The sequence below is a fragment of the Micropterus dolomieu genome, linkage group LG14 (assembly GCF_021292245.1).
Source record: "Micropterus dolomieu isolate WLL.071019.BEF.003 ecotype Adirondacks linkage group LG14, ASM2129224v1, whole genome shotgun sequence".
In the NCBI taxonomy this organism is placed as follows: domain Eukaryota; kingdom Metazoa; phylum Chordata; class Actinopteri; order Centrarchiformes; family Centrarchidae; genus Micropterus; species Micropterus dolomieu.
Window position 1 is genome coordinate 22,769,490 of NC_060163.1, and position 25,810 is coordinate 22,795,299.

At 39.8% G+C, this 25,810-nt stretch overlaps 1 protein-coding gene across 1 annotated transcript in view; it reads right to left on the minus strand.

The window, feature by feature from the left end:
• Positions 1–25,810, minus strand: part of myo1d (myosin 1D) — a 126,995-nt gene that overhangs the window by 32,554 nt on the left and 68,631 nt on the right. The window contains exons 16-20 of the mRNA XM_046068806.1: positions 21,824–22,031; positions 10,401–10,624; positions 9,572–9,710; positions 8,913–9,017; positions 8,607–8,720 (exon numbers count right to left, since the gene is read on the minus strand). Coding sequence (XP_045924762.1) covers positions 8,607–8,720; positions 8,913–9,017; positions 9,572–9,710; positions 10,401–10,624; positions 21,824–22,031 — 790 coding nt within the window. The remainder of the gene's footprint in view (positions 1–8,606; positions 8,721–8,912; positions 9,018–9,571; positions 9,711–10,400; positions 10,625–21,823; positions 22,032–25,810) is intronic.

The following is a 25,810-nucleotide window of genomic DNA, read 5'->3' on the forward strand; positions in this document are numbered from 1 at the left end:
AGAGAGAGAGAGAGAGAGAGAGAGAGAGAGAGAGAGAGAGAGAGAGAGAGAGAGAGGACACACAATTAAACACAGACAAACATGTACATAGAGAGCCTACAGAGAAACATGACCATCTGTATTGTAGATAAACACAAATACAGCACACCTATAGACACAGATGCACATCAGGGAATTTGAGTTGGTGCACCCTCAAAGGACATGAATTCACTGGGGTTGCTGCACCCAGCTACAATTCATCCTGTTTAACAGGAAGTAAAGAGAGGGTACCTGAGGAATTTTATGTATTCAGCAGATCTCTTGCTTTAGTGGACAAAGAAAAACCTTGATAATAAAAATGTAAAGCTTGTGTTATTTTTACTCTAACAAAAAGTACGACATCTAATTTAATGAACTCTACAATTAAAAATGTAGCTGAATGGTGCTGCGGCCTTGCGTACTGCAACTGTGTGATATGAATAAGAATTTATAAAATCTGTAATTTGTTAATAGGCCCTTTTCAATTAAGACATCTTGAAATGTCACAAAAGGAAAAGCACAGGTTTAAATAATATAATTAATGGTGCTGAATTAAATTAGCTGCTTCAGTTTCAGGGACCTAGTATTTTGCATGCTGGCTCATTATCACAGTGTCATGGCTCGAGCCAGACAGACACTGTATGGATTAAGTTCAGCTTTGTCTTAAATTGGTTTCCCCCGACTAATTTTAGAATCGGGTTTAATTTCTGCTAGATCAGTTGTTTTTTCATGCGCAGTTTGACGCTTAAGTTCAGTGTGAGCTCCATGTCACGGCCAGTCAAATGATTCGTACAGCATAAGTATAAAAGTTTGAGGTTCTGTCTGTGCAGAAAGACTGATTAAAATATTTATTGTAAGTTAACACAGCGTACAAGATAAATAAAAATGCTCAGTGTCTACACAGCTTTACTGGGACACTTCAATAGAACGGAGCCATCGCGGTTGTTGTTAGTAACATCTGTGCTTTTTCCTACTTTACAAGTCAAAATGTGTTTTGTAAATAAGGTACCAAACAAAATTGTTTCTTTAAAAGCACAAAATAATCTGCAAATACACAGCAGAGCGTAAAACACTAAATCACATGCTCAGTTCTCAGAATACAGCCACATAGTATTACCACTTTTTGTATTAATATAAATACACTGTAGTTTTGATGATTAAACATACAAATGAGTGAAATATTTAATGTTTGGTGTCTGTTTTAAAAGAAATTTAATTATTCATTGATTGACACGATGGGATGATGTACTAGGAATGGGCATTACCCCCCCTAAAAAGAGACAAAAATTTATATACACATATAAGATACAGTATAATTGCCTTATCAAAAAACATTAAAACACATTAAAATCCAATGATAAGCATGTACAATGTTGTGACGTTTTGATCAAGTTGATGCATTAGGGATTACCAACTTTAAGATATAGTTGTTTTTATTGTTACAAAATTTAAAGTATACCATTTTACCACATACCAGAGCTTTTCACATTGAAAGTCTTGTAAAGCTGAGGCAAAGCAAACATATAATACTGTAAAAAAAAACCTTAAAGGCTTAAATCAGCACTTGCAGTAAAGATTTATTGATCAGCATCCCAAAGGACCAATTGAATTTACCAGTCAGAGCCCCAAACTAAATACCAAGGGAGAGCATCAAGGCTAAAAGGGGAATCCCTGTTTTGTGGTTGGATTGTTTGACTTTACAGGTCTTCAAAGTACACACAAGAGGAAGAAACCAATATCTTCACAGGTAAACACATCTCAGGAGGTAACAGAGCTCATTAACTCTACATTCCTTTCTCTTTTATCCCCGTTACTGCTCTTCCTTTCAGCCTACAGTAGCTTTCCTCACTCTCCTTTGTCACTCCCTCCCTCAGGTTTTTATCCATTTATTTCTCTCTTAATTTGTCTTTTTTTTTTATGCTGAACTGAGGCGTTGCGTGTTGAAGTAACAGCCACAGGGCAGCCAGTCATGTACATTAATATCCACTCACCAGCCTGCAACGCTGAGACAAATTCTCCATCGGGGGGAGAGCAGACAGAGACAGGTTGTTACCGGCGGCTAAACAACCAGCTAGCTTATTTAGCTCCAACATGACGCCTGTGACTTCAGAAACAAACACTTCACGTAATCACCATGAATTAAAGCCTAAAGCCAAGCCTCTCTGTCTAGCAATCCACCCGCAGTTAATTACATGGAGCCAATTACATTTACATTTATATTAAAGGCTTAATTGATTGGAACGACAGTCAGTGTTCTAATGAGCTGGGTAATGATAAATTCTGATTCGTTTCCTTGTCTAATTTTTTGTCTTGCTTCCCCAAATCAGTTTTACCCCAAGAATGAAATCTGTTGGAGGCACTTATCTGCGCAGCCATCTGTTCAATTGTTCGCCCGTTCGACCCACACGAATGTGACAAAACTCGAAGATGAGGATACAATTCATTACTGCAGTTCAACTTATTTGTGTTAATTTGTGTTGATATCTTAAGGCCCCAACACACTGTGGGAATAGTGATCTTGCAGGATACTTTCTGACTGTCTTTGGTCAGATAAAACCAACAATTTGAAGACGACAATTTGCAGCCTTAATTTGGATGCAAATAGGAAAGAAAATACTAACAGGGCCATCATCTCGTGTCATTCATCTGTACTGCTCACATAACGTTTGGAAAAAGAAAAAGTATTTATAAAAATGGGGCTTAAAATGTTGCATCAGTTGGAGCATTCTGGATCTGTATGGTTTGTAAATGTGCGTCACTACAGCACAGGTCACTTTGTGAGACTTCGGTGCTAAATTTCTAACACAGCCAACCACAGATTTTCACGTTTCTGTCACAAATGTCGGCTTTTGTTGAAAGCCCAAACTTGCACAATGAATAAGGGCTTTTAGAAATTTCTTTATAGGTTGAGTGTGCAGTCCCGCCATGAAGTATAAGTCTACCAGCAATGCTTTTTTTAACACTATAAAATATGTCTGAGATTTATTTTGCACCTCACAGCTCTGCTTTTTTAAAATCACACTGATGGGCTCAAGCAGGACTTTATAATATAATAAAAGTGGACATATTTGTTCCCGTTTGACCCAGGTGGACTGCACCATTTGTGAAGTACAACTTCTTTGCTGAGGTTTTGTTTGTATTTCTAAATGCCATGTTCTCAGACAGTAACACCAGTGGGTGTATTATGGTGAAGGCACTAGTGAGCAAACTGTGCAATGTGTAGTTGTCAATATGCAGGCAGGACCACGATGGTTTTTGTCAAGTGCTCTCATGTCTGATCCACTCTGCTCTGCGGTTATCATGAGGGCATCATTTGAACAGCAGGTTCTCCCAGTGTATTCGTAAAGGAACAATTTATTTGTTATATAACACATCCCACAACAGTCCTGTGAAGATGGATTTTTAAAAAGGGAGCAGGAGCAAAGCGTGGGGGCTCTGTGATTAAATTAATATAATATAATGAGCTAAGCTGTGCAGCCATTCATGTTGTGAGGCTATGAGGGCACCAGTGTGTCACAGCCGGCTCTTAGTCAGCCAGTAATGTTTGCAGGGCAACACCCTGCAAGTTGCCTCTGAGATGTATGAATTTATTAACACAATTACAATTTATGGTTCAGCACCTTCTCATCCTGATCTCGTGTATGGTGTTAGAAGATTTGCATAATTTTAGAGCTATATACAGCCACCTCCTCTGTTCAATGTATTCTTTCTACCACCTGGTTGAGTCTAAAATGATACGGCTGCACTTGTGCACCATTCATCCGAGTTTACAAACAAAGTCTATATGGTCACATTGGAGCTGTGGTAGGTGGGGAGCTGGTAGGCTGAGAAAAAAAAAAAACCACAGTAAAAGGGATCAACGGGTTAATGAAAAAAACAAAACAAACCGGGCGAGAAAGAGCGCAAGGAGAGCGAGAGCCGCAGGGATCACAAATAAGCCTCACTGGGAAAAGGGAGGAAAAGAGCGCATATTCAGGAGACCGATTTGTGCCTGACCGACACCAGACATCAGCTGATCTGCCCTGCCGCTCTGTATCCATGACAACACTGTCTCCCGGGAAGTTGGCATGACAACAATGGGAAGAGAGAAGCGGCAGCAGAGGAGAGGAGCGAGGGGAAAGACAGCGACTGATAGGGAGGGGGGTGAGGCGGGGATGGGCGGAGGTGGAGGAGGAAGATGAGGAGGAAGCAGGAATAGAATGGAAAAAATGTGAAAAGAAAAGATGGTGAGAAACAGTGAGATGAGTCACTGGTGCAGAATGGATACATCACCATTTCTTCAACAGTATTTGTTTTCTTCAACAATAAATACAATGTAATGATCTCACTTTTGCTACACAGGCATTCATTTTGCGTATAAATCCTTTTAGACAGTTGTTGGCTCAACACTATAGTTCTAGCCATCCATCAACCCGGCTGATTGCCTTTTGCAGGAGCAGCAGTAAATACACCATACAGGGCAGCCAAAGGCGGTGTGGTGGTAGCCTATCAATGCTAATCAACAATGAGCTAACTGCTTTCCCCTCTGTTTGACCTTCTCCAATCGATAGCTCCACGTCACGCTGCTGTGGCTCTCAGCCTACAGTACATCTCTATATCTTTTCCTCCTCACTCCTCTTTCCTTCTACACCTATTCTCCCCCGCCTTTGCACTTTTTCACCTTGGCCAATTCACTCACCCATTCAGCTTGACGTTTACTGAGTAAAAAAATCGCATGGTGTTACGGATACAGCTGGGCAGCGGTTATAATCAGTGATGATTATAGTCAGTGAGAGAACATATCAAGATGTAGAGCAATTCATTATTTAATATCACCATATTCTGCACCTAGACACCTTGGATCAGGCAACTGCATACTGTTAAATGATATGATCATATTCTATATTCTCTTATTGCCAAAAAATCCCATTAAAAGACCAAAAAACAACGATTCGATTTTACTGTACAGAAAATTGAACAATATATTTGTGTTTCAGCATGCACCAGTGGGGCTGACTGTTATATACAGGGTAGAGAATTTGTAATTCTTAAGAGAAAAACTAATTCCTTGTTGGTTTTGGTCTTTTCATGGAGATCGACAAAACTCTTTCAATGTACATTTCTGCATGCGAGTATTGGATTAAGACATATTTGATAAAATGGGAACCTATCCTAACATCTCTACTCTTTCAGTAACATGCAGCCCCGAATTGTTTGGTTCCTAGTTGAGACGCAATTGTTTAAAAGCTCGCAAAAATATATAGCTGAACTTTAAAAAAAAGGATCAGTAATTTCCCTTTTTTAGCCAATGTTACTCAAACAGGAGTATATGGTCCCCAAATTTGTTGGGAACTATCCTCAGTTGTGTGTTTATACACATTTTGTGCATATTCACAGCATATTTATGGTGTCTGTGGGATTGACAGTATGGCTCGGGGATAACAGTGGGAGCTCCATGGCACAGAGGAAGATAAATCAGACTTTGGATACGCAGACAATACTTGTTAGTTGGATCAGTTCTCTGTTGGTTTTGGTCTTTTCAAGGGATTTGTTGACAGTAACAACAATATAGAGTATTTGCCAGTCTTATAGATTAGGAATGTAACAAATTCTTAATTGTTTAGATAAAAAAAACAGATAAAAATGTTTTCATGGTTAAAAAGAGAGTTAAAAATGGCTGAAAATGTCTCTACCCTTGAGTACATCTTTGGTTATAATGTGTATGTGGAGCTCTGTGTGTTCTGTACTAATCTTGTGGTGGCACTGTCAATGTCTGATATCTGCAAACCATACTATGTGCCACTGTGTCCTCCTACAACACTGATAGCCCCCCATATGCCTTGCGAATGGGACAGAGCCTCATCTCTCCACACTTTGTGTGTGTGTGTGTGTGTGTGTGTGTGATCCACTCTCTCTGAATGAACAATAACTAAAAATCTCCTTAACTCATGCTGCTCTCTCTCTACCACCATCTGTCTCAACTCCATCTCCCCATTTCACTTTCAGATGCAACTATATGGGCTTCGGGTGTCCATCCACAAGCTCTCTAATTCCCTCCTGTCACTTGCCAGATTCAACACTGGGGTGTCTTGTCACAGTTGTCACTGCACACCGGCCTAATATCTCACTCATTTCACCAGACAACGGGGGCAAATCCGCCTCAGAGATTAATATATTACACCTTCACTTCCTGTCTCATTTCTGACTCACTTCCAAGGTCAGCGGTGCAAATAAACTGGGCAGGCAATCATTTTGTCATAGCAGAGCATCATAAGAGAGATTGTTAAATCAGAAATATCATCCATAGTTCAACTGCATAAATGAGTTGGTGTAGGTTGGTTTTAGGATTAAAGTTAGACTTAGGTTTAGGTTAAATTTAAGGTAAGGAATGAGGTGATGATGGTTACAGGAATAGTTTGCCATTTTGGGAAATACGCTTACTGTAAACTGACAGACAGTATCCAGGGATTCATTTGTAGGCCTAGATTAGAGACAATCATTTATTCCTAATTTCACCTGCTTCTCAGTTAATGCAAACTCCAAACCTCCTCCACGTTTACCTGTTGTCTTGATAAATTCAGTATAATGCCCATTTCTATATCACCAATTCCATCACTACAATAGTCATGACACATTACCCAATTTGCTGCTCTCAGTTTCTCTTTTCTAACATTCACAAAAACTGTTAAGCTGCTGTCGGCTTACAACATTTCCCTCTGAGTTTCCAGATTAAAAGTCTTTTAGACTCACTTTTATGGGTAGGCCTTAAATGTAAAGAAACTTTGAGAAATGTTGAGTTTTGTTGATTTATCTTAGCGTAAAAAGGGAGAAAGCAAAATCTGCCTACTGTACTAGCACTTTCTTGTTTATCCAGTTTGTTTAATCTGTCCAAAAACCAAAGTGTAAAGACAAACAATTGAGGTTAAAAGGGGGTTTTAAGAGGTGTTATATGCAGGACTATTTCTTGGACAGGAATAGTGACTTCAGGTAGTGTTTGCCAGTTGTTAAACTGTCTTTCTCGGACTACGTCACAAAAAAAGTTAAAATGACAACTCCGGCCTCTTACAAGAAGATGAAAGAAAATGAGGAAAGGAAAAAAACTGATTTCGACCGTGCTCGTGAAAGAAACAAGTAACATGAAGTCAGCATACACAAACACACAGGACACATTTACCATGGAAACAGTCTCATGTGCTGTGTGCATGTAGCCTTAATTGGCCAATCACAGTGTGAATATGAATTAAAATGATCCTATTGTAGAGCTGAATGAGATTTTTGCATATGGACATGTTGCCACATGCTCATGGGAAATCATAGATAATACTGTCACCTCAGTTTCAGGGAGACACTCAAATTGCTTCCTAGGGTTTTTTTTGGATATCACATACAGACCACAATTTGTAAATTTATAGAAATGTAAACTAATCCACAGTGTGAGAAGAAGCATGTAAAACATAATCCTATTACAGCACTAAAGTACGCAAATGTATGTGTTTTAAGGTCCATTAGTGCCTGCATGCTTTATTTACTGTTGCTGCTTATGTTTTATTGGTGTCTCTTATTATTTATTTATATATATATATATAGGTTTATTATTTTACTCTTGTAAAGCACTTTGTGACTTGTTTTGTGAAAGGTGCTATATTAAATAAACATATTTTATTCCATTGGAGGATACATTTAAAGCTATATTTATGATATATAGAATGGTCTCTGTATAATAAGGTAGCCATTGTAATTAAACTTACCCAGAAGTAGTATAATTCAAATAAAATACAGTTAGTTGGAGTAGTGTTTAAATATGTAAATTACATTTACATATTTCTCATGGTAATCTGGTAACTGTTCAAACTAAACGTAGAGAAGCAGCATTTAGTTGCTCTACAGAGCTGAAACTTCCAGAGTTGCCCTGACTTTGACAACCTTTAAATCCAATGTTAAAATTTTTTATGTCCTCTACTACCTTTGGCTGAACCTTAATTTTTCGTCTTGCACTCATGTTTTGACGTACTGTGTATTGATTTATCAGTTTTTGTCTTTTTAATTCAATTATGTAAAACAATGCTTCCTACTAGTAATTTCTACTGATTTCAACCTCAATGGTAGCTTTATCTGACTCATTTTATTCAGATAAGTATTCATAAGAAGAAAAGCAATGACTGGAGCAAAGTTGTAAAAAATCAACATAATTGAGTAATTTAGTTCAGTTGTCTTATTTCAAATCAACTCTTGACGCCTTACATACATCTTGCAACAACTTGTGGGGGTTGGGAGCCACTTATTTAAAGCATCTTGAATTGCCTTCATTGCATTGCATTGTAAGTATTGATATGATGAGACTGTCGATTCTCTTAGTGTCACGGTTTACAAATTTTAAATAGAGGCAACGAAACATAATCTGTCAAAAGCTAAGTTTGTTCACTGCATTCATGTTATTTTCATCTAAGTATTTATATAAGAATATTATGACATTAAATTCATCAGGACAGATTTTAGATGAATCAAAATATGTAATCTCTTTGAAAATCTACACCTGCGCCTAATGAGGCGCCCTCTATTTACCACCCTGTGTTTGTAATAAAGGAGGCTATAAATACGGTGTGCCGTACATTGTAGAGAGGGATGCTCTTCATGGGCTTGAACTGCTTCAGGGGGTCCATCTTGTACAGGTGGCGGTCAGTGATGAGCACAGCCCGGTCCTCTGCCTTGTGGAAACGGTTGATCTGGGAAACACAAAGCTCCTCATTAGTCACCCCACAGCATAAGTGCACACACATACTATCTAAACACCCTGTGGGGAGATGTAGCAAGAAGTACCAGAAGCAGTTGGGTTTATTTGTTCGTACAGACGGAGCCATGTTGTGACACTGTGTGCATGTGTTCAGCAGTGGATAGATGATCTAAAAGTCTCCTACCTTGCGAACATTACAGGAGAACAGAACCCTCATGAATTTGTCTTTCCGCTGCAGCTCGCTGGAAACCAGTGTGAATGATGCAGCTGTATCAGGGCTGTCTCGCTTCTGTCGGCCAGAAAAAAAGCCCACAGAAAACCTGTTTCAACATTCCAGCTTAATTTAAAAAGGAATTCAGAGACAGTACCGGCATTCAAGGTTGTGGAAAATGAGGTCCCATCTTACACACTGGGCCAGGTGATAAACTAAATTACATTATAGATCACTTACCAAACTAAATTTACTCTCATCCTAGATTTACACATTCTCTCTTCAAGATTCAACATTTTGGGAAATGCCTTCTAGCTTTCTTACTGAGAGTTAGTCTGATACTCTCATATCTGTACAGTGTCTGTAATTATAGCGTGAGCTGCTAGTTAGCTTAGCTAAGCACAAAGACTGGAAACTGAGCGAACCAGCTAGCGTGGCCCTATCCAAACGCACCTCCAAAGCCATAAAATGCCCTTTTCATTTAACAATAGAAGCCTACTAATATTAATTGTCTAAACAGACTGAACCAGACTAATTCACCATTTTGTCTTTTTTTCTCAGTTTTCTCCTTCGAACATATAAAGACACATATATTACTGTACTCCACCCCCACTGCAATCCTAACTACTCACCACGTAGTTTCCTTCCCAGGCCCTCTGTAGACCCAAGTCAGCCCTCTGGCCCTTCAGGGCCTCCAGGCTGGCTACCTTGGCCCTCACCTGCAAGGCCTCTTCTGGAGACAGGCCTTTGATCAGTGTCCATGCCCACCACCTGGAGGCAGACACATTCAAAGACAAACACACACAAAGAGAAAGCTAAGAGCAGGGGAAAATCGACTTATTGCACATGGCTGCGCGATTTGCAGAGGACCCCAGCTGTACTGTACTGTACTGACTGGCCTTTCACTCACACATACTGACAGTCAACATCATTCTCAAGGAAGGTTATTTTCTTACTGTGCCCAGCTTTACACAGAAAAAAGCAAACAAACAGACACTGGGATGAAAGCCGATGATGAGTCTTTGATGGAGGAAGAAAAATCAATGCTCAGTGTCAGCCCAAGGCAGAAGGAAACGTGTAAGCTGCTTCAAACGGACTCATCTGGTTGTAAAAGAACACTTGAGGCCATGCGTTCTCTCCTGCGGTTGGGATCAGATCCACTTTTAGTTCAGCAAATTTAGGAAAGTGATTTTCTTCAAAAGAAAGCAATTTAAACAAATTTTATTTTAAAAAAAGGTTCTTCCTCTGCCTCCGTTTTGAATGACATAATTGAGAATGGATGGTCGCGTTGTTTAACAGTTACAAAGAGTTTCACTTTATATTTAAGCAGACCCACATAGCACAAATATAGTAGTTGCTTGTATTTGAAGTCTGTAATTTGTAGTCTTGAAATAGCAGCAGATTTACAGTAGTTAAATTTAAAGCTCAAGTAAAGTTATCTAGACAATTTTATTTTAGTACCTGTTATAGATGCTTCTGAGTGCCTCTTCAAACTTGCGTAGGACTTTGGGGGGCGTGGGCCACTTCACATGCCTGCCGTAATCCTTCATGGATTGGACATTTCTGAAGCGGCGGTTGACCTCACGGATGTAGGACTTGACCTTGTAGCGTCGGTAGGCCTGCAGGATGACGAGAGCCGCTCTCATCCGCCGGTATCGCATTCTGGCTATGGTGCCTCTCCACACCTGGAGACACAGGACAATATAATAAACATGTATGTAGCTACAATTTATGCAGCCTCTGTAGATAATACATTCTGTATTTTCACATGCATGGAACACAACTGCTGCACGGCTACTGAAAGAGGTTATTGACTTATAAGGACTGTACTGCACATAAGACTGGGGCACTTACAAGAGAGAGATTCCAAAAATGAATGTTCAAAATTCAGAAGGATTTCAGGTCTTATGCACCAGTAGAGGTGCACTAAAATCCCAGTTGCCCCGGCCTTTCTGTGTGGAGTTTGTCTGTTCTCCCCGTGTCTGCGTGGGTTCTCTCCGGGGGCTCTGGCTTCCTCCCACCATCTAAAGACATGCGGACTAGGTTGATTGGTGACCCTATATTGTCCTTAGGTGTGAGTGTGAGCGTGAGTGGTTGTTTGTCTATGTGTGGCCCTGTGATGGACTGGCGACCTGTCCAGGGCGTACCCCGCCTTGCGCCCGATGTCAGCTGGGATTGGCCCCACGCAACCCTCGACGATGGATGGATGAAAGCACAGAATATAGCTATAAATACAGCTGCACATTGCTGTAATAGCTAATATTCATAAATAATATATCATACTGCCAATTTCAGTAATTTACAATTATACAAAGAAATATACATCAGGGATTGTAATGTTTGATTAACATGGATTCAGACTAAAATAAGGGCTAAATTAAGGACCTCCAAGTCTGCCTGTAACCAAACATAGGTTGGTGACTATCAGACCCTCTAAAGCATGAATAATAGATGTAAGTGGGACCCCGGGGAACCATAACTCCTGAATAACCCTCACTAAAATCCTCACCATATGCTCCCCTTGTCCTGTATTCGTTCTCTCAGTCTTACACACAAGTTCTCAATTATTTACACCTTTGACTACGTTGTACCTAAATAATCATTAATAGTTGCGTTTAGCATAACACACACAATAGTCACACAAATTAAAGGCAGTACTGCACTAGAAGCTCTCTCCGCGGACATCATCTAAATGTGATGCAGAATAATCATGGAGATCAATTTAATCTTTCAAAGTGTGGGGGTGGCCAAAAGGCACAGAAAGGGATTTCTGCATATAAACACTGTGGGGGAGGTGGTTTCCACCTGAAGAGATTGGTGGTGGAAGAAGATAAGTCATGCACCACCGGGATATGGAAGCAGCAGATTAATTCATTACAAGATAATAATCTTTTAACCATATCAGTGGCAAATATGTGTTTAAGTTGTACTTTGGCATTATTTCCTCATGTGAAATGTCACCTTTTAACTAGAGGAATGTAGCTTGGAGCCATCTCCACAGGAGACTCTAAAGAGGGTGGCTTTCTGAAGAAGCTGAATCACACTGAGATCAATAAAAGAAGGCCAGTCAGCCAGTTGGTTGAATCTTTTAAGCCCTAAAATGTATGTAATCATATGTCTTGTCAGTAATCTGACATCAACACTATCAGGCTAATAAACTCGAATTTGTCCCCAGGATGTAAACAGATCTAGACTAAAGCTTAATGTCCTGGTTTTGTGCATAACATCCCTAAAACGTTTTCTGTTAATTATTAGAACTGCAACTTCCACTTGGCCAAAAGACTGAAAGGCATTGCAAATCTTAATGCACAGACTCCTTCATATCAATTTCACTTTGACTTATCCTTTTTCCAAGTCTTAGTAATACAAAGCTTGTCTCACTGTATGTATGTTCTGTCACGTCTATCTGTCCAGTGAAAACCACGCTTTTGTGAGGTCTTTATGTTTATGCAACCAACATCTATTCAGTTATAAAAAACTACTGTTACTGTAAGTCTCAAATTGTGACTCTGTGAAAAGTTCCTTTTTCACAACCTGATCCTCCATTTCCTCCATGCTGCACTGTCTCTAATACATAATAGATGAGAGTGAGAAAAGAGGAACCACTACATATTCATCACTTATCGACCCCTGAGATGACTCTCCCACATGGTCAGCACGACAGCGGTGGGAGGAATGAACTGACTTTTCTGAGTGGACATACTGTTCATATCACTATTTTATATCTTTCTTAATCCATTTTCTATTAGGTGAAGGTAGTTTTATTAAAATTTCTACTAGGATTTTATTTTATTTTATTTTTTTGCCAGGATTTTAATCTCATACTTGAAACAAATCATTTCCTGTTTACGCTATCACTCAAGAAAAAAAGTGGAAAACTGTTAAACCTACACGGTATAATTTCATATAAACAAAACAACCATGTAGCATACATTCACTAAAAGTCATTTGACATTTAAATTGATGAGAATGAACAGCACCCTCATAGGTGTTATAGGGCAATGTGACTTAAGGTGGAATTATGGCATTATGGCAGTAGGAATCATATCACACATGTGTGCTGTACCAACCCTGTGTTTACATCTGATGTAGAATGATGATGGAAGGTTCGCATGATCGTAATAATGAATATGAGACGATTGCCGTGTTGTCTAATGAGTGGAAGACTCTCTCATTCTATGTCTTTATATTTTTGATAATGTCTTGGTCCTATACATTGTTGTTTTATTAGGCTATTTACTTCATATTTCCTTTAAAACAATTGTTTTCACTATTTTTACATTTGTCTTCATTAGTGCATTCAAACAATGGCCACATGTGGTAATTACCCACGAAAGCACTGACTTGATATTTAGTGTAATATTAGAATATTTACTTCTCTTCATGAAGTAATTCATTCTATTGCCATTGTATTTATTAATAGATTTCTGAAACATTAAACATTGGTACTATGATTTATTACCGGTTTTTCCTTAACGTTATCTGCATTCAGTGTTTAATTTCTTGTCTACAGTTTTTCACTATAAAAGGTTTGTCTCACAGGATATGTTTATCAATTTTAAATTATATTTAAATTATATCAAGTGTAAGAGATTTGGCTTCCCTTTTGATTGTTTGTTGCAGCTGACTCTAGTATAAAGATGTTGTTTCATGTTTTGGTACTAGATGAAGGTCATTGACAAAAATGTTTTAATAAACTCACTGACAGTGAAGCAATTAAACCTCTTTTTTTCCTGTGAAAACAAGCGATAACAAGTCAAATAGTGTTTAACAATCTGCCAGTTATATCTGATCCAGCAACTGAACAACTCTATAATTTACTTTATTCATTCTAAAATAGTCTCTCAGCATATAAACCACTCATGTACCCCTCAACCCACACACACACACACACACACACACACACACACACCCCCCATGTCTCACCCCATATGTGCTCATATGATACACAAAGTAACAGAGCAAAAAATGGATCCAAATAGGGTTTTCAGTGTGAGCTCAGTTAAGATGTCGCCTGCATAATATCCACATGGTGCACGAGCCTACGCCAGATCAACAACTGTGTTTATCTAAGCTACAAATCATTAATTAAATTGTAAACGACTGAGGCTGGAGGTAAGAAGCAAAGCGGGGAGGCGGGGCGGGGTACCATAAAACAACAATGAATCCGATAATGGCAGACACAAACTGTCTTCTAAGCCTCATTACGGTGTGCGACAGGTGGAAAGTGGCGAGAGGTTAGAATTATGATGCAGCCATCCAGCCACCCACACACGCAGGCACAAACACACACCATAAAACACATCTTCTGCTCCTCAAATGGCAAAGCAGACTGGCTGTGATGACGCTGGTGAGCTGATGAAGATGACACTCGGGGGAATGAGGATAAATCAGGCCAATAACAAGGCCCCTGACGGTCTGCCCCCTTACTCTCCTTGGCCAATAAAGCCATCTGATCATCCTTTTAGAGACTCTGCCATCATGGAGCCTGCCCTCAAGCTCCGGGGGCCTGGGATTTACGAGATCATCAAAGCCAGATTGGGGATCTTTCTTTGCAACAAAGCGGGACAGATTGCTGGGGTTTTATTTGGGGGGCCCGGCTGGTTTGAAAAGCATACTGGGTAAAAAGCATCACAAATCACATGTTCCAGGGCAAATGGTGCAAGCAGGAAGGTTTTGTTTGAGATGTTGAGCAGACCAGAACACAGATTACGCAGGACCCATTACTGGCTATTGATGTTTTAATCTTAAAGTATTGGGACTGTAGCTCTAATAAAAGGCTATTCACTGAACTGCAGAGTTGGCAATTTGAAAGGTCCAATATAAAATCACACCAACCGTGTTGTCACCTAGAGGGCAGACACATATGCCGGTCTGCACTATTGACACACTTTACTGCAACCCACGTCTGAATGCCTGAGTTTCCACATCCTCTGGGGATATTGAGCTGGTTTTCCAGTGACATGCTCGATACACACGGTGGGCGGAGGGAGGTGGAATAAAGAGTGTGTGACACAATTTAGTGAGGCTGCAACGTGCTCTGACCACAGGTTGTCATTGGGAGACATCGGGCCAAGGCACAGTCCAGCAGTCATTATCATAAATCAATAAAGTGCTCGGGTGAGCAGCTCACACTCACCAGTAACACTAACATATTATCCAGACACTGATTGTCATTCCTTCAATCATGTCTCCCAGGATTATGTCATTTTACATTTTTTTGCTCTGGGCTAACGCAACGGTGTGAAACAAACGTGTTCAAAGTCATCTTGAACAATACTGTCAAATTAGAAGAGACAGTATTGAAGAGTAAATTGAATGGCTCTGGATGGTCTATACATCAATTAAATGGGACAGGACAAAATAGATTGGAAGAAAATTGCCAGTGGTCAGCAGTATACGCTACACACACTATTCGTACAAGCTTGAGGGCCATACAATGAAAATCGACTTATTGAAGATGTACAGTATGAATACAGTATACTATCCATCAACTAAAACCATAATATAAAAGAATGACAAAAGAGTCAGCTAGTTATTATAGTGTCAGTACAGGTCTTGTGCGTAGAATTATGTAAATACGTTTTCTAAATATCTGCATCACAGCTGATTTGTAAATTATCATTAATCTACAAAAGTATGTATATTTTGTTAACACAAATGTAATTACTAAGAATCATATATACACTGGAAACCTCTTATAGTGATCATGTCTGTCCAGGTCAAATTGATCAACGTAAGCGGATGATTAACATATAGCTTATTATAGTTCAAATCAAGCATAGCGTTAGTTCAGACAGGCAACAAAGTTAAGCTCAGCTCACAATCCCAGCACATCAGCTGATAGCAGCTATCTCAAAGCCAGCCACATCAGCTGACAGCTCAGCTGATTCATCTCTTGCCGCGCTCTTCTGATTCCTCGAAAATTCTAATGCGCCTTATTTAAGCTACTGTAGCCTGCCTGTTGCTTCCTCTGCAAGCAGCTCATAACCTGCCGCCATTCCAGCTCCGCCATTCAGGCTTTATCTGATAAGGATGCACCGAAATGAAAATTCTTGGCCGAGGCCAAAACCAAATATAATGAAAAACTTTCCCGAGTACAAAACAAGGTTTTTCACATTTATTTAGCGTTTTACTCAGTGTTTACAACAAGATTTGGAGAGACTATGGTGGGTGTGTCCGAGGCCTGAGAGGGTCCGGTAAAGTAAAGTTTACTTTCAATGGACACATGTAATATGTTTTATACTTTCTGTGAATATAGTCCAATTAATCTTATTTCCATACTGTATAGACAGTAAGAGTAACATGAAGACTTCACAGCCTCACTTCAACGTAGGACTCTCATACTGCCATACAACTGTCTTTGTAAAGAGAAAGTCACTAACCTGCCTGTCAGCTCGCACTGGTCTGTTTCAGTGGATTTACCATAAAGGCTTGAATATGTGTGCACTCCAAATTTGGTGCGGCTAGCTGCCTTCTCGCAAACGAATGACAGAAACACTCAAAGCGGTTCAGACCGATTTTTTGCCTTTTCTAAGAAGTCAGCCACAGATGGAGTGGATGTGCTAGGAGACAATTCAGCAGAACAGTGTCTGCAAATGGCAATTTTAGCATCTTACCGACATGTCAACGTAATTGTTCGGTAAAATTTCTTTGGCCTTTTGACTTATTAGGCCGAACACCAAAAGTGCTTTTTTTTGCCATTTTTGGGCGATTAATTTTGGTTGCTGAACATTCGGTGCATCCCTAGTATCTGATTAATCATGTAATTTGGTAAAAATGCCTGCTCTCTTCTGTACCGGGGGTCTTTACTGCTGCTCTCTGCCTTATGGCTTTCCATGTGTGCACATGGACGGGCCATACCGCCAAACATAACTACAGCAGAGCAAATATCAGTTTCTCTGATGAAGGTTATCCTGACTGAAACTATAATTTGGGTATAGCCTAAAAACAGTATTGTGCTTTTTTACAAATAAAGTAACGTCAGTAGAGCAAATAGGCTACTAAGCCACAGCTAAGCACCGGTTTCATTGCATTTCTAATTTTTAAAACAGGCCTGAAATAAACTATAGGTTATCAATACCCAACTGGTAGCAGAGTTTGAAATGAAGTCACAAAATGAAAACTGTAAATGGACAAGATGATTACTATAAGCTACTCATCTAAACTGCATCTGTATAGGAAAGATTCTGTAATAAGCCTAAACCCTTAGGCCACATGGGTGCTTGTTTCTGTTTTAACTTCAGTTTAAAAAACTTTAAATTATTATCTAAATATAAAATAAAAGATTTTTGTGAGAGCAAAAGAAGCGAAGCAAATTCTAAAAAACAATCTAAAAAACTTTGGCCGTAAGCCACACATTAGTTGCTATGGAGAAAGGTCCATTGTTACGGTTTTTATACTTGTCAAAGGTGCTTTGTACTGTAGGATATTTTTAGGCAGCAGCGTTGAAAGGAAGCACACATTCATACGATTCTGTAACCTTGATACTGAAATAAGGCTTTTCTTTAAAAATGTACTTCATGACTAAGGACAGTTGGAAGGTCAAGCTAGTTAAGCACTAAATTCAAAATGTGCTGGATGTTTGCAAATTAAACCTTTATCGGCACAAGAACAGTCACAAGTCACATAATATAGGAGAAAAGCACATGTGTCACAGATTCGTTGGAAACACAACAAAGGAAAGTGAATTATAAGAAGGAACAAGTTAAGTTTCCACATCACAGCTTTCTCTGAGAAGAGAGGAAGCACGTATCCTCTCTTCAAAATCCAACAGTATGATTGTTACAACAAAGTTAAACCATCCTCCTCTGATCTGTTAAAGTGTTCTCACCCATTGAAGTTTTTGTAGAGGTGGACGATAACTAAAACACTTCAGGGGGTTCAGGGGGGATCAGAGGATTAGAGATCATGTTTCTGCTGAGGTCTAGCAGGAGACGGATCAGTTCTGGACAGTTAAGCAGAGAGGAGGTAGTGCTGGCCTTGTACTAAGGAGACTGTTATTCACAAGGGGACCGCACAGAGCTACCCATAGATTACTCCCTTTTCATGTTAGTCAGATACTCCAAAAACAAGATTTTATGTATTACTGCACAATTTATTGCTACAAGTCATGAGTTACCCACCGGGAAACAATACAAAATAAATAATATGGCTCTTTATCCCTTTAGACGTTTTCATTTAGCTCCTGCTCAGACAACCTCCCCCAACGTGACCACTCTGTGAAAGCTGACTACCCAAGACATTACACTCGCCACGTCTGATAAACCTACTGCTACACAGAGACTATGTAAAGCTTTGGAAAGCAATTAAGCCGGCAGCTCAGAACACTCAAGGGGGGAGTCTCTCCTCTCGTCATCGATGCGGCTCTGACAAGCGCAGACAGTTAATATGATGTGGATGGCTGAGCTTGAATTTATGAAATATTCATTTTAACACATAGAGAAGGTGGGGGTGGCCTATGTATAATTTATAACATCTGTATTTATGTTGGATTGTGTGCTTTTTATTTTGGGCCATTCTTCCAGTTGCCATTTCTTAAAGTGGTAATGATTAGATTGCTCTGTACAAGGAAGAGATTTCAGTGCTGTCAATACAGGATCGCACACAGGATGATGTAGAGCAATCACTGGGCCTGACTGCAATACATTTCATGTCAGGCGGATTGAGTGGCTGTAGCACAGCAAGAGTGGAAAGATTAGGTGAGTAAGAGCACATGAAGAAAGGACTGAAGGATGGAGAGACCGTCAGGATTTAATGGTCGATGTGAAGGAGCCTCCTCTTACCCAAATCCTTCCCTCCAGCTTCTCCACGTTATCAAAAGAAGGAGAGCATTTACAGTAATATAAAAGTGTAAAATAAGAGTGTAACTACAGAAAAACGCAATGTTTTCCCAGTCTGGACAGGCACTACAAGGGGCCACTCAGATTCACAGATTGTGTTTTTTAGCTGTGTGATGAGGCAAACTAAGTGGTATTATTATAAATCCATGAGGCAAATGGAGGGACAAGAAGTGTGTCTGAGCCTCAGTCATAGGCTGACAGTCCTGGCACTGTGGTCCCGACTGGCATAAGGCAGTGTGGTGTGCCAGGTGCTGATAAGGGGATTGCTTGGCGCAGCAGATCAGACTCAGGCTGGGATGGGTGTTTGAGTAACAGCATGATAGATACAGGAGTCAATGCTGCTGCCACACCACTATTTGATTTTGTGTGTCAGTGAGTGCATACAGCATGAGCGAGCATGCATGTGTGCGAAGCACATACAGCAAGCCTGGCCTCAACATTGACAGAGGGTGAGATTAAATACGACTGCTCCTGCCACGCTGTGATGTTTGTTTTGGTGGAAAAGCTGCAATTCCTCTGGGCTTTCCCTTCGTTATCAAAGCCTGCTTATCCTGGGAGATACAAGATAGGATTCTCCTAAGGGAGATGTGGAGGGAACACTCGTCTGGTCTGTCTGTGGGAAGAGCCTGCAAAGGGCCATACAGATCAATACAAAGGTCAACCAATCAATCCACTACAGGAGTTAATATGGATGGACAACCCTTTCATGTCTGAGCGCCTGGAGATACTCCTTGAGAAAGGTAGACATGAAAGCAACATGGTGTGGAGGAATCTGCCTACATGATTCTAATCTAATGACAGGTTGGGGAAAATGTTTAAGTGTCAATCACAGGTTTCCCAAGTGTAGGATGTAGCGCTTCAAGTGCTCAGATGATGTATGCAGAGTGTGCACATTCTCTCTATACACATACACCAACACAGCAGTTTTTCAGCTACCTGTCAGTTAGAGATGGCGTTTTGAGGCATCCAGGCTATTTGAATAATGTATCCTTAATTTGACAGCCAGACGGAACAGTACTCCACATTTACAAGCCAATCTCTCCATCTATCAAAGTGACAAAGTTTTGCTCTGCACGCTGATCTGACACATGTCAGCGCATGCACCATTATCACACCAAGACACTGGCATTCTTGCCTGAAGGGGTCATCAAACCACTGACGCATGACGGCCTTAGCTACTACTGAGACACACAAATAGGGATCAATATTCATAGCACGTCATCAAAAAGACGAAGGAAACATTTATATACTGGTCAAAGAGCAATACTAGTATCCAACAAAACAAAAAATAAAAATAAAGACGTTCTTTATCATGGTGCTCTCAGATTTATTACAAATGCAGACTATAAGACACATCATTGTATCTTATATATCTTGGTAAATTGGACATCCCTTGGTACATGCAGGAATGTTTTCATCTACAAGGCCGTTCATGGAAGGTTACAGTTTTTTACCCATACAAAGTATATATAATCTAAGATAAAATACTGGACTGCAATTAAAGGTGCCAAATTTGCGAACAGAAGCTGGCAAGAGGAGTCAGTTTTATTACGGACCCTGGTCTTGGACTGAGCTCCGGGTTAAGCTTAAATTTGGCACACTCATCTCTTTGGCTGCCTACAAAAAAAAGATCTCAGAAATCTCAACTGATACATGCACCTGTTTTAATACTTAATCCATCAAGTTATGCTGGTTATATGTATGCATCTGTCACTCTGTGTATGTATTCTATATGTACGACCCCTGAAGGTCCTGTCTTTTGTACTGTATTATATTTCATTTTAATTGTGCTGATTCTTCTTGTACTCTCTTTTAACTGCGCTGCCCTCTTGGCCAGGTCTCCTTTGTAAAAGAGATTCTGTCTCAATGGGACGTTCTTGGTAAAATAAATGTGTCCCCACCCAAGTCATCCCAAGCTTTACTATAAACTGTGGACATTTATATGTTTTTAAATAATCTATAGACAGGTGACAAATTAAAGCAAAAACCTGAAGACATGAGTGGAGCAACATAATAAAGGCAGACTTCCTTACAGGCCTTTGGAGTGATTTGTTTTCCATCATCATTATAGATAGAGATATTTTGGGTGTTTTTTTTTATTATTTGAGAGACACAGTAGAGATCCAGACAGAAAATGTTGGAAAAGAAAGAGAGAGGGGGGTGTGACATGTGGAAGGGAACTTGACCGAAGAATATTGTACGTGTCTTAACCATAATGGACACTTTGATTTTTACTTTAATATTATAGTCATATAATGCGTAAGGAAGATTTTGCCTCTAGAGGCCAACGACAAGATCATTTAAGATCAGGATTGTTCCAGAAACAACAAACGGATTTGGCTTTGAGGAAAATGTAAGGACAAATCTGCATTGTGCTAGAGATTCTTAATTATATACAAAGAGCATTGGTATTACTGCCCAAAACTCAGAAACAATCTCAGAATTTAACAAGAGCTGTGTGGGTGAAAACTAACACAGAAAAAGAGGCAGAGACATTCACACCGAGAGATATAAGAGACCAACGCTAATAATACAAGATTAGATTAGCTCCAAAAATACCTCAGTGCTTGTATAACTTGCATAAAAATTTGAGTAGAGTTTGAGTTTTTCTAGTCTCGGAGGTTATTCGTATGCAAAACAAGTGCTGGTGAATTTGAATGAGGCTCTTTGAAACCAGATCATCATCATGATCTTGTTCGAAGGCTCTCATCAGATAATAGTTGTTGATGACTGTAATCAAAGGTATTCACAATGACAGATGTTTGCAAATAAGAACTCTTTCACTATTATCAAATACTGAAAAAGGATATTGTTAATTTGGTTCATTGGTTCAAATTGAAGACAAAATTATGGATTGGAAAAACATGTTGAAAAAGAAAAGGAAAAGGAAGAAATGTAATCAATGACAATGATAGTTTTCTCTCTTGCACTTGGAAGCAAAGATTTCATAAATTCCCCTTGGGTTAGACCACAAAACTAGTGTCAATATGTAGTGTCAGTATCTGAGTTCCTAACCCTACCATGAGGAATTCAGACTCTCACCTTCTGGAGGAAGAGGACAATTCTCTGGACCATTTCAGCCCGCTGCTCCTCCAGGCTGAAGAGGGTACGCGGTGTGCGGATGAAGACCTTGGTTTTGCCGTAGGCCACGTCATGGTCAAATCCACACCCCTGCAGGAGCCTCTTCACTGCATCTTTGTCTGATGGCAAGTCATGGTTTGGCCACGTAAACTCTGAGATCATCTTGTATCTGGAGAGATACGAAGTGGTCGTATCAGGAAATGCAGCAATGCAAAGCAAAATAAAAGACAAAATAAATGGCTAATTAAAATCTAGACACAGCGACTTTCTCAATGTGTTGTGAATGAAATTTGTTGTTAATTTATACTATCTTATAATTTGTTAAATGTGAAAACATATGACAATGGCCTTTGTTATCGTCATGACAGACTGATGACAGAAACAAGTGTTTTGAACCAGGCTAGCACTGTGGCTAAGACATGTTATAAAGACACCCGAGAAACCTACTGATTTTGGGAATCCCCTGACTTTTTATCTAACGCTACAGTGAGGTTGACTTTTAAGATTTTTTTGTGAAACATCTTGACAGCTACTGGATGAATTGTCATGAAATTTGGTTCCGACATTCACATTCCCTTGTAATAACTTGATACTCTGACTTTACATCTAGCTCCACCATCAGGTCAAATTTCTATTTGAACAAAACTTTAGTTTGTACCTGCAAAACTAATAATATTCCCATCAGCGTCAGCTGTACTTTGTCCATTATACCTGCTAGACATTGTCTTTGTGAGAATGATAGCATAATGATGTTAGTACTACATTTTATTATGATGCAGTACACCTTAAAATCCAGAATCTCATTTCTTAGCCTTTGTAATTAATGTGTGTACTATGTGCTTGTTTAAAATGGATTCTCTTTTTTTATTTGGACTGGGAAAAAATGTCTCTCTTTCCTCAGATCATATTATATTTGAAGGAGTGGGCCTTGGGATAAATATATATCTTCTTAATTACTAAGCAAGCCTGGGACTTTGGTCCTGGCATGGTGCCACAGAAATCATATAATTTAGTACATGAACAGCAGGGATTACTTATTATATAGAGCACCTACAGCTCAATGCAGAGGGTAAGTGGTCAAACTGCGCTCTTAAGGGTCTTTTCCATGGCATAATTTGATTGAAATATGGGCCTCATGGTTTTTAATACCTGTGGAAGCCCCGTTACAAGAGTCATAGCATTGAGACTAAAATTAATAATAAAACTGATGAAATTAAGAATGCTTATTATAAAGGAACTTTATGTAAGGCTTGATGGACACCAGAGCTGAGTTTGTCCTGAAACAGCTTGTGCTGCAGTCATGCAATAAAATTCCTTTATATATTAGTAATCGCTTCAACAAAAGCAAAGCTCTTGTAATTTGTGTGGGTTGTTTTGACACAAAAAATATCTTTCCTCAGGAGGAAGAAGGATGGCTTTGACATTGGATTGACAGTGACATGCTATCACAGGTACTGAATGAAAATTATTTATATTCAAAAAGGTGACAGTTAAATTGGCATTAATTTACAACATTTTCTATATAATTTTTAATGTGTTGTAAGAACTTATCGCATGTCAAAAACTACAGACTGCAGAATAACCTACATTTCACGTAAAAACTTCAAGATTATGAGGCTTTTCCAAGACAGCAGTGATACTCTCTGCCTTCCAAGATGCAACAATCCCAGGGCTTGTTAACAGACTGCATCCCTGTGTCATTTCACAGATGACCCATTGGCAATCCTGTGATGTAATACCAAGTCCAAATGCATTAGCGAGGGGGACTGGAGTGACAGAGTTGGATGACTAGTTAGCATGTTATGCAAAAGACTCATTACCTAATCCTCCGTCCACCATGATAGGTTCTATGAGGGCAGTGGGCAAATGTGACAGCTGGGGAAGGATACAAGTGTGTGTGCTTACTTTGGAGTGTTGATTAATGTAATTATATTATGGATCATTAGGACAGAACAATCTTATGATTATTACTATGCTATTTCTATCAAATTCTGGAGAGATATATCGTGACTAAGGGGCTTTTGATAGTAAAAATTATCATTAAAAAAACTAATCAAATTCAGCCTGTCAGGCTTAAGGTCTCATCGATTACACAATAAACATAGCATGTGTGCAATAAGTGAGCGAAGCTTTCAGGGTCTTATCTGATGTGAGAGACTTGATGCAGTGACACTAGTGCTGCTACATCGCTCCCATCATCTTCGGCAGGGAAACATGAGGTGACGTTTGAGACTCCACGTCTGACTATTGCTAGTCTCTAAAGTCTAGCCATGATCTGACTGACATCAGCCCCGACTCTTTCTCTTCTGTCTCTTCTTGTTACGAGCCAAGGCAGAGCATCTTTTGTCTGATCAACAGTGAAAAACTCTAAGATCTCCAATTTAAAAAATATAAAACACTGATAACCAGCAGCTCTTTACACATGAGAAGCTGTAACCACAGAGTATTTGACATTAATGTGTGATTAAACAACTGAAACAGTTAATCGATTATGAAAAGTGGCAATTTATTTTCTGTCGGCCGACAATTAATCGATCGATTGTTTCTGCCGTAGAGATCAGCCAATTTAAGCATATCAAATATATTTGTATCAGTGTTTAGCCTATAAGATATTGCAGTACGGAAAGTATAAATGGTGGAGGTAATTAAGAAATTTATTTAATGTTGATAATACAGGGTTGCGCCACACAACTTCATGTAACGTCTTTTATAGTTCATTACAGTTAAAGAGGTTTTACATTTCATTTGCGTCTACATGAGTATAAAGCTCATATATAATTCAGTTAATGAATTTTATTTATTTATATATATATATATATATATATGTATATAATACTCATGATGCCCCTTTGAGGGTGTTATATTTTTATATATATTACATTATTGATTTTATTACTCACTATTATTAATGTTTAAGTAACATTTTTATGTTGAAGTTATGTTGAGGTACATCAAAACTGTACTTGAGTAGAGTACATGTGTCAAGTCAACTTTCCACCATGGTAGAAGATATACACTGCTCAAAAAAATAAAGGGAACACTTAAACAACACAATGTAACTACAAGTCAATCACACTCCTGTGAAATCAAACTGTCCACTTAGGAAGCAACACTGATTGACAATCAGTTTCACATGCTGTTGTGCAAATGGAAAAGACACCAGGTGGAAAATATAGGCAATTAGCAAGACACCCCCAATAAAGGAGAGGTTCTGCAGGTGGTGACCACAGACCACTTCTCAGTTCCTATGCTTCCTGGCTGATGTTTTGGTCACTTTTGAACGCTGGCGGTGCTTTCACTCTAGTGGTAGCATGAGACGGAGTCTACAACCCACACACGTGGCTCAGGTAGTGCAGCTCATCCAGGATGGCACATCAATGCGAGCTGTGGCAAGAAGGTTTGCTGTGTCTGTCAGTGTAGTGTCCAGAGCACGGAGACGCTACAAGGAGACAGGCCAGTACATCAGGAGACGTGGAGGAGGCCGTAGGAGGGCAACAACCCAGCAGCAGGACCGCTACCTCCGCCTTTGTGCCAGGAGGAGCAGGAGGAGCACTGCCAGAGCCCTGCAAAATGACCTCCAGCAGGCCACAAATGTGCATGTGTCTGCTCAGACAGTCAGAAACAGACTCCATGAGGGTGGTATGAGGGCCCGACGTCCACAGGTGGGGGTTGTGCTTACAGCCCAACACCGTGCAGGACGTTTGGCATTTGCCAGAGAACACCAAGATTGGCAAATTCGCCACTGGCGCCCTGTGCTCTTCACAGATGAGAGCAGGTTCACACTGAGCACATGTGACAGAGTCCGGAGACGCCGTGGAGAACGTTCTGCTGCCTGCAACATCCTCCAGCGTGACCGGTTTGGCGGTGGGTCAGTAATGGTGTGGGGTGGCATTTCTTTGGGGGGCCGCACAGCCCTCCGTGTGCTCGCCAGAGGTAGCCTGACTGCCA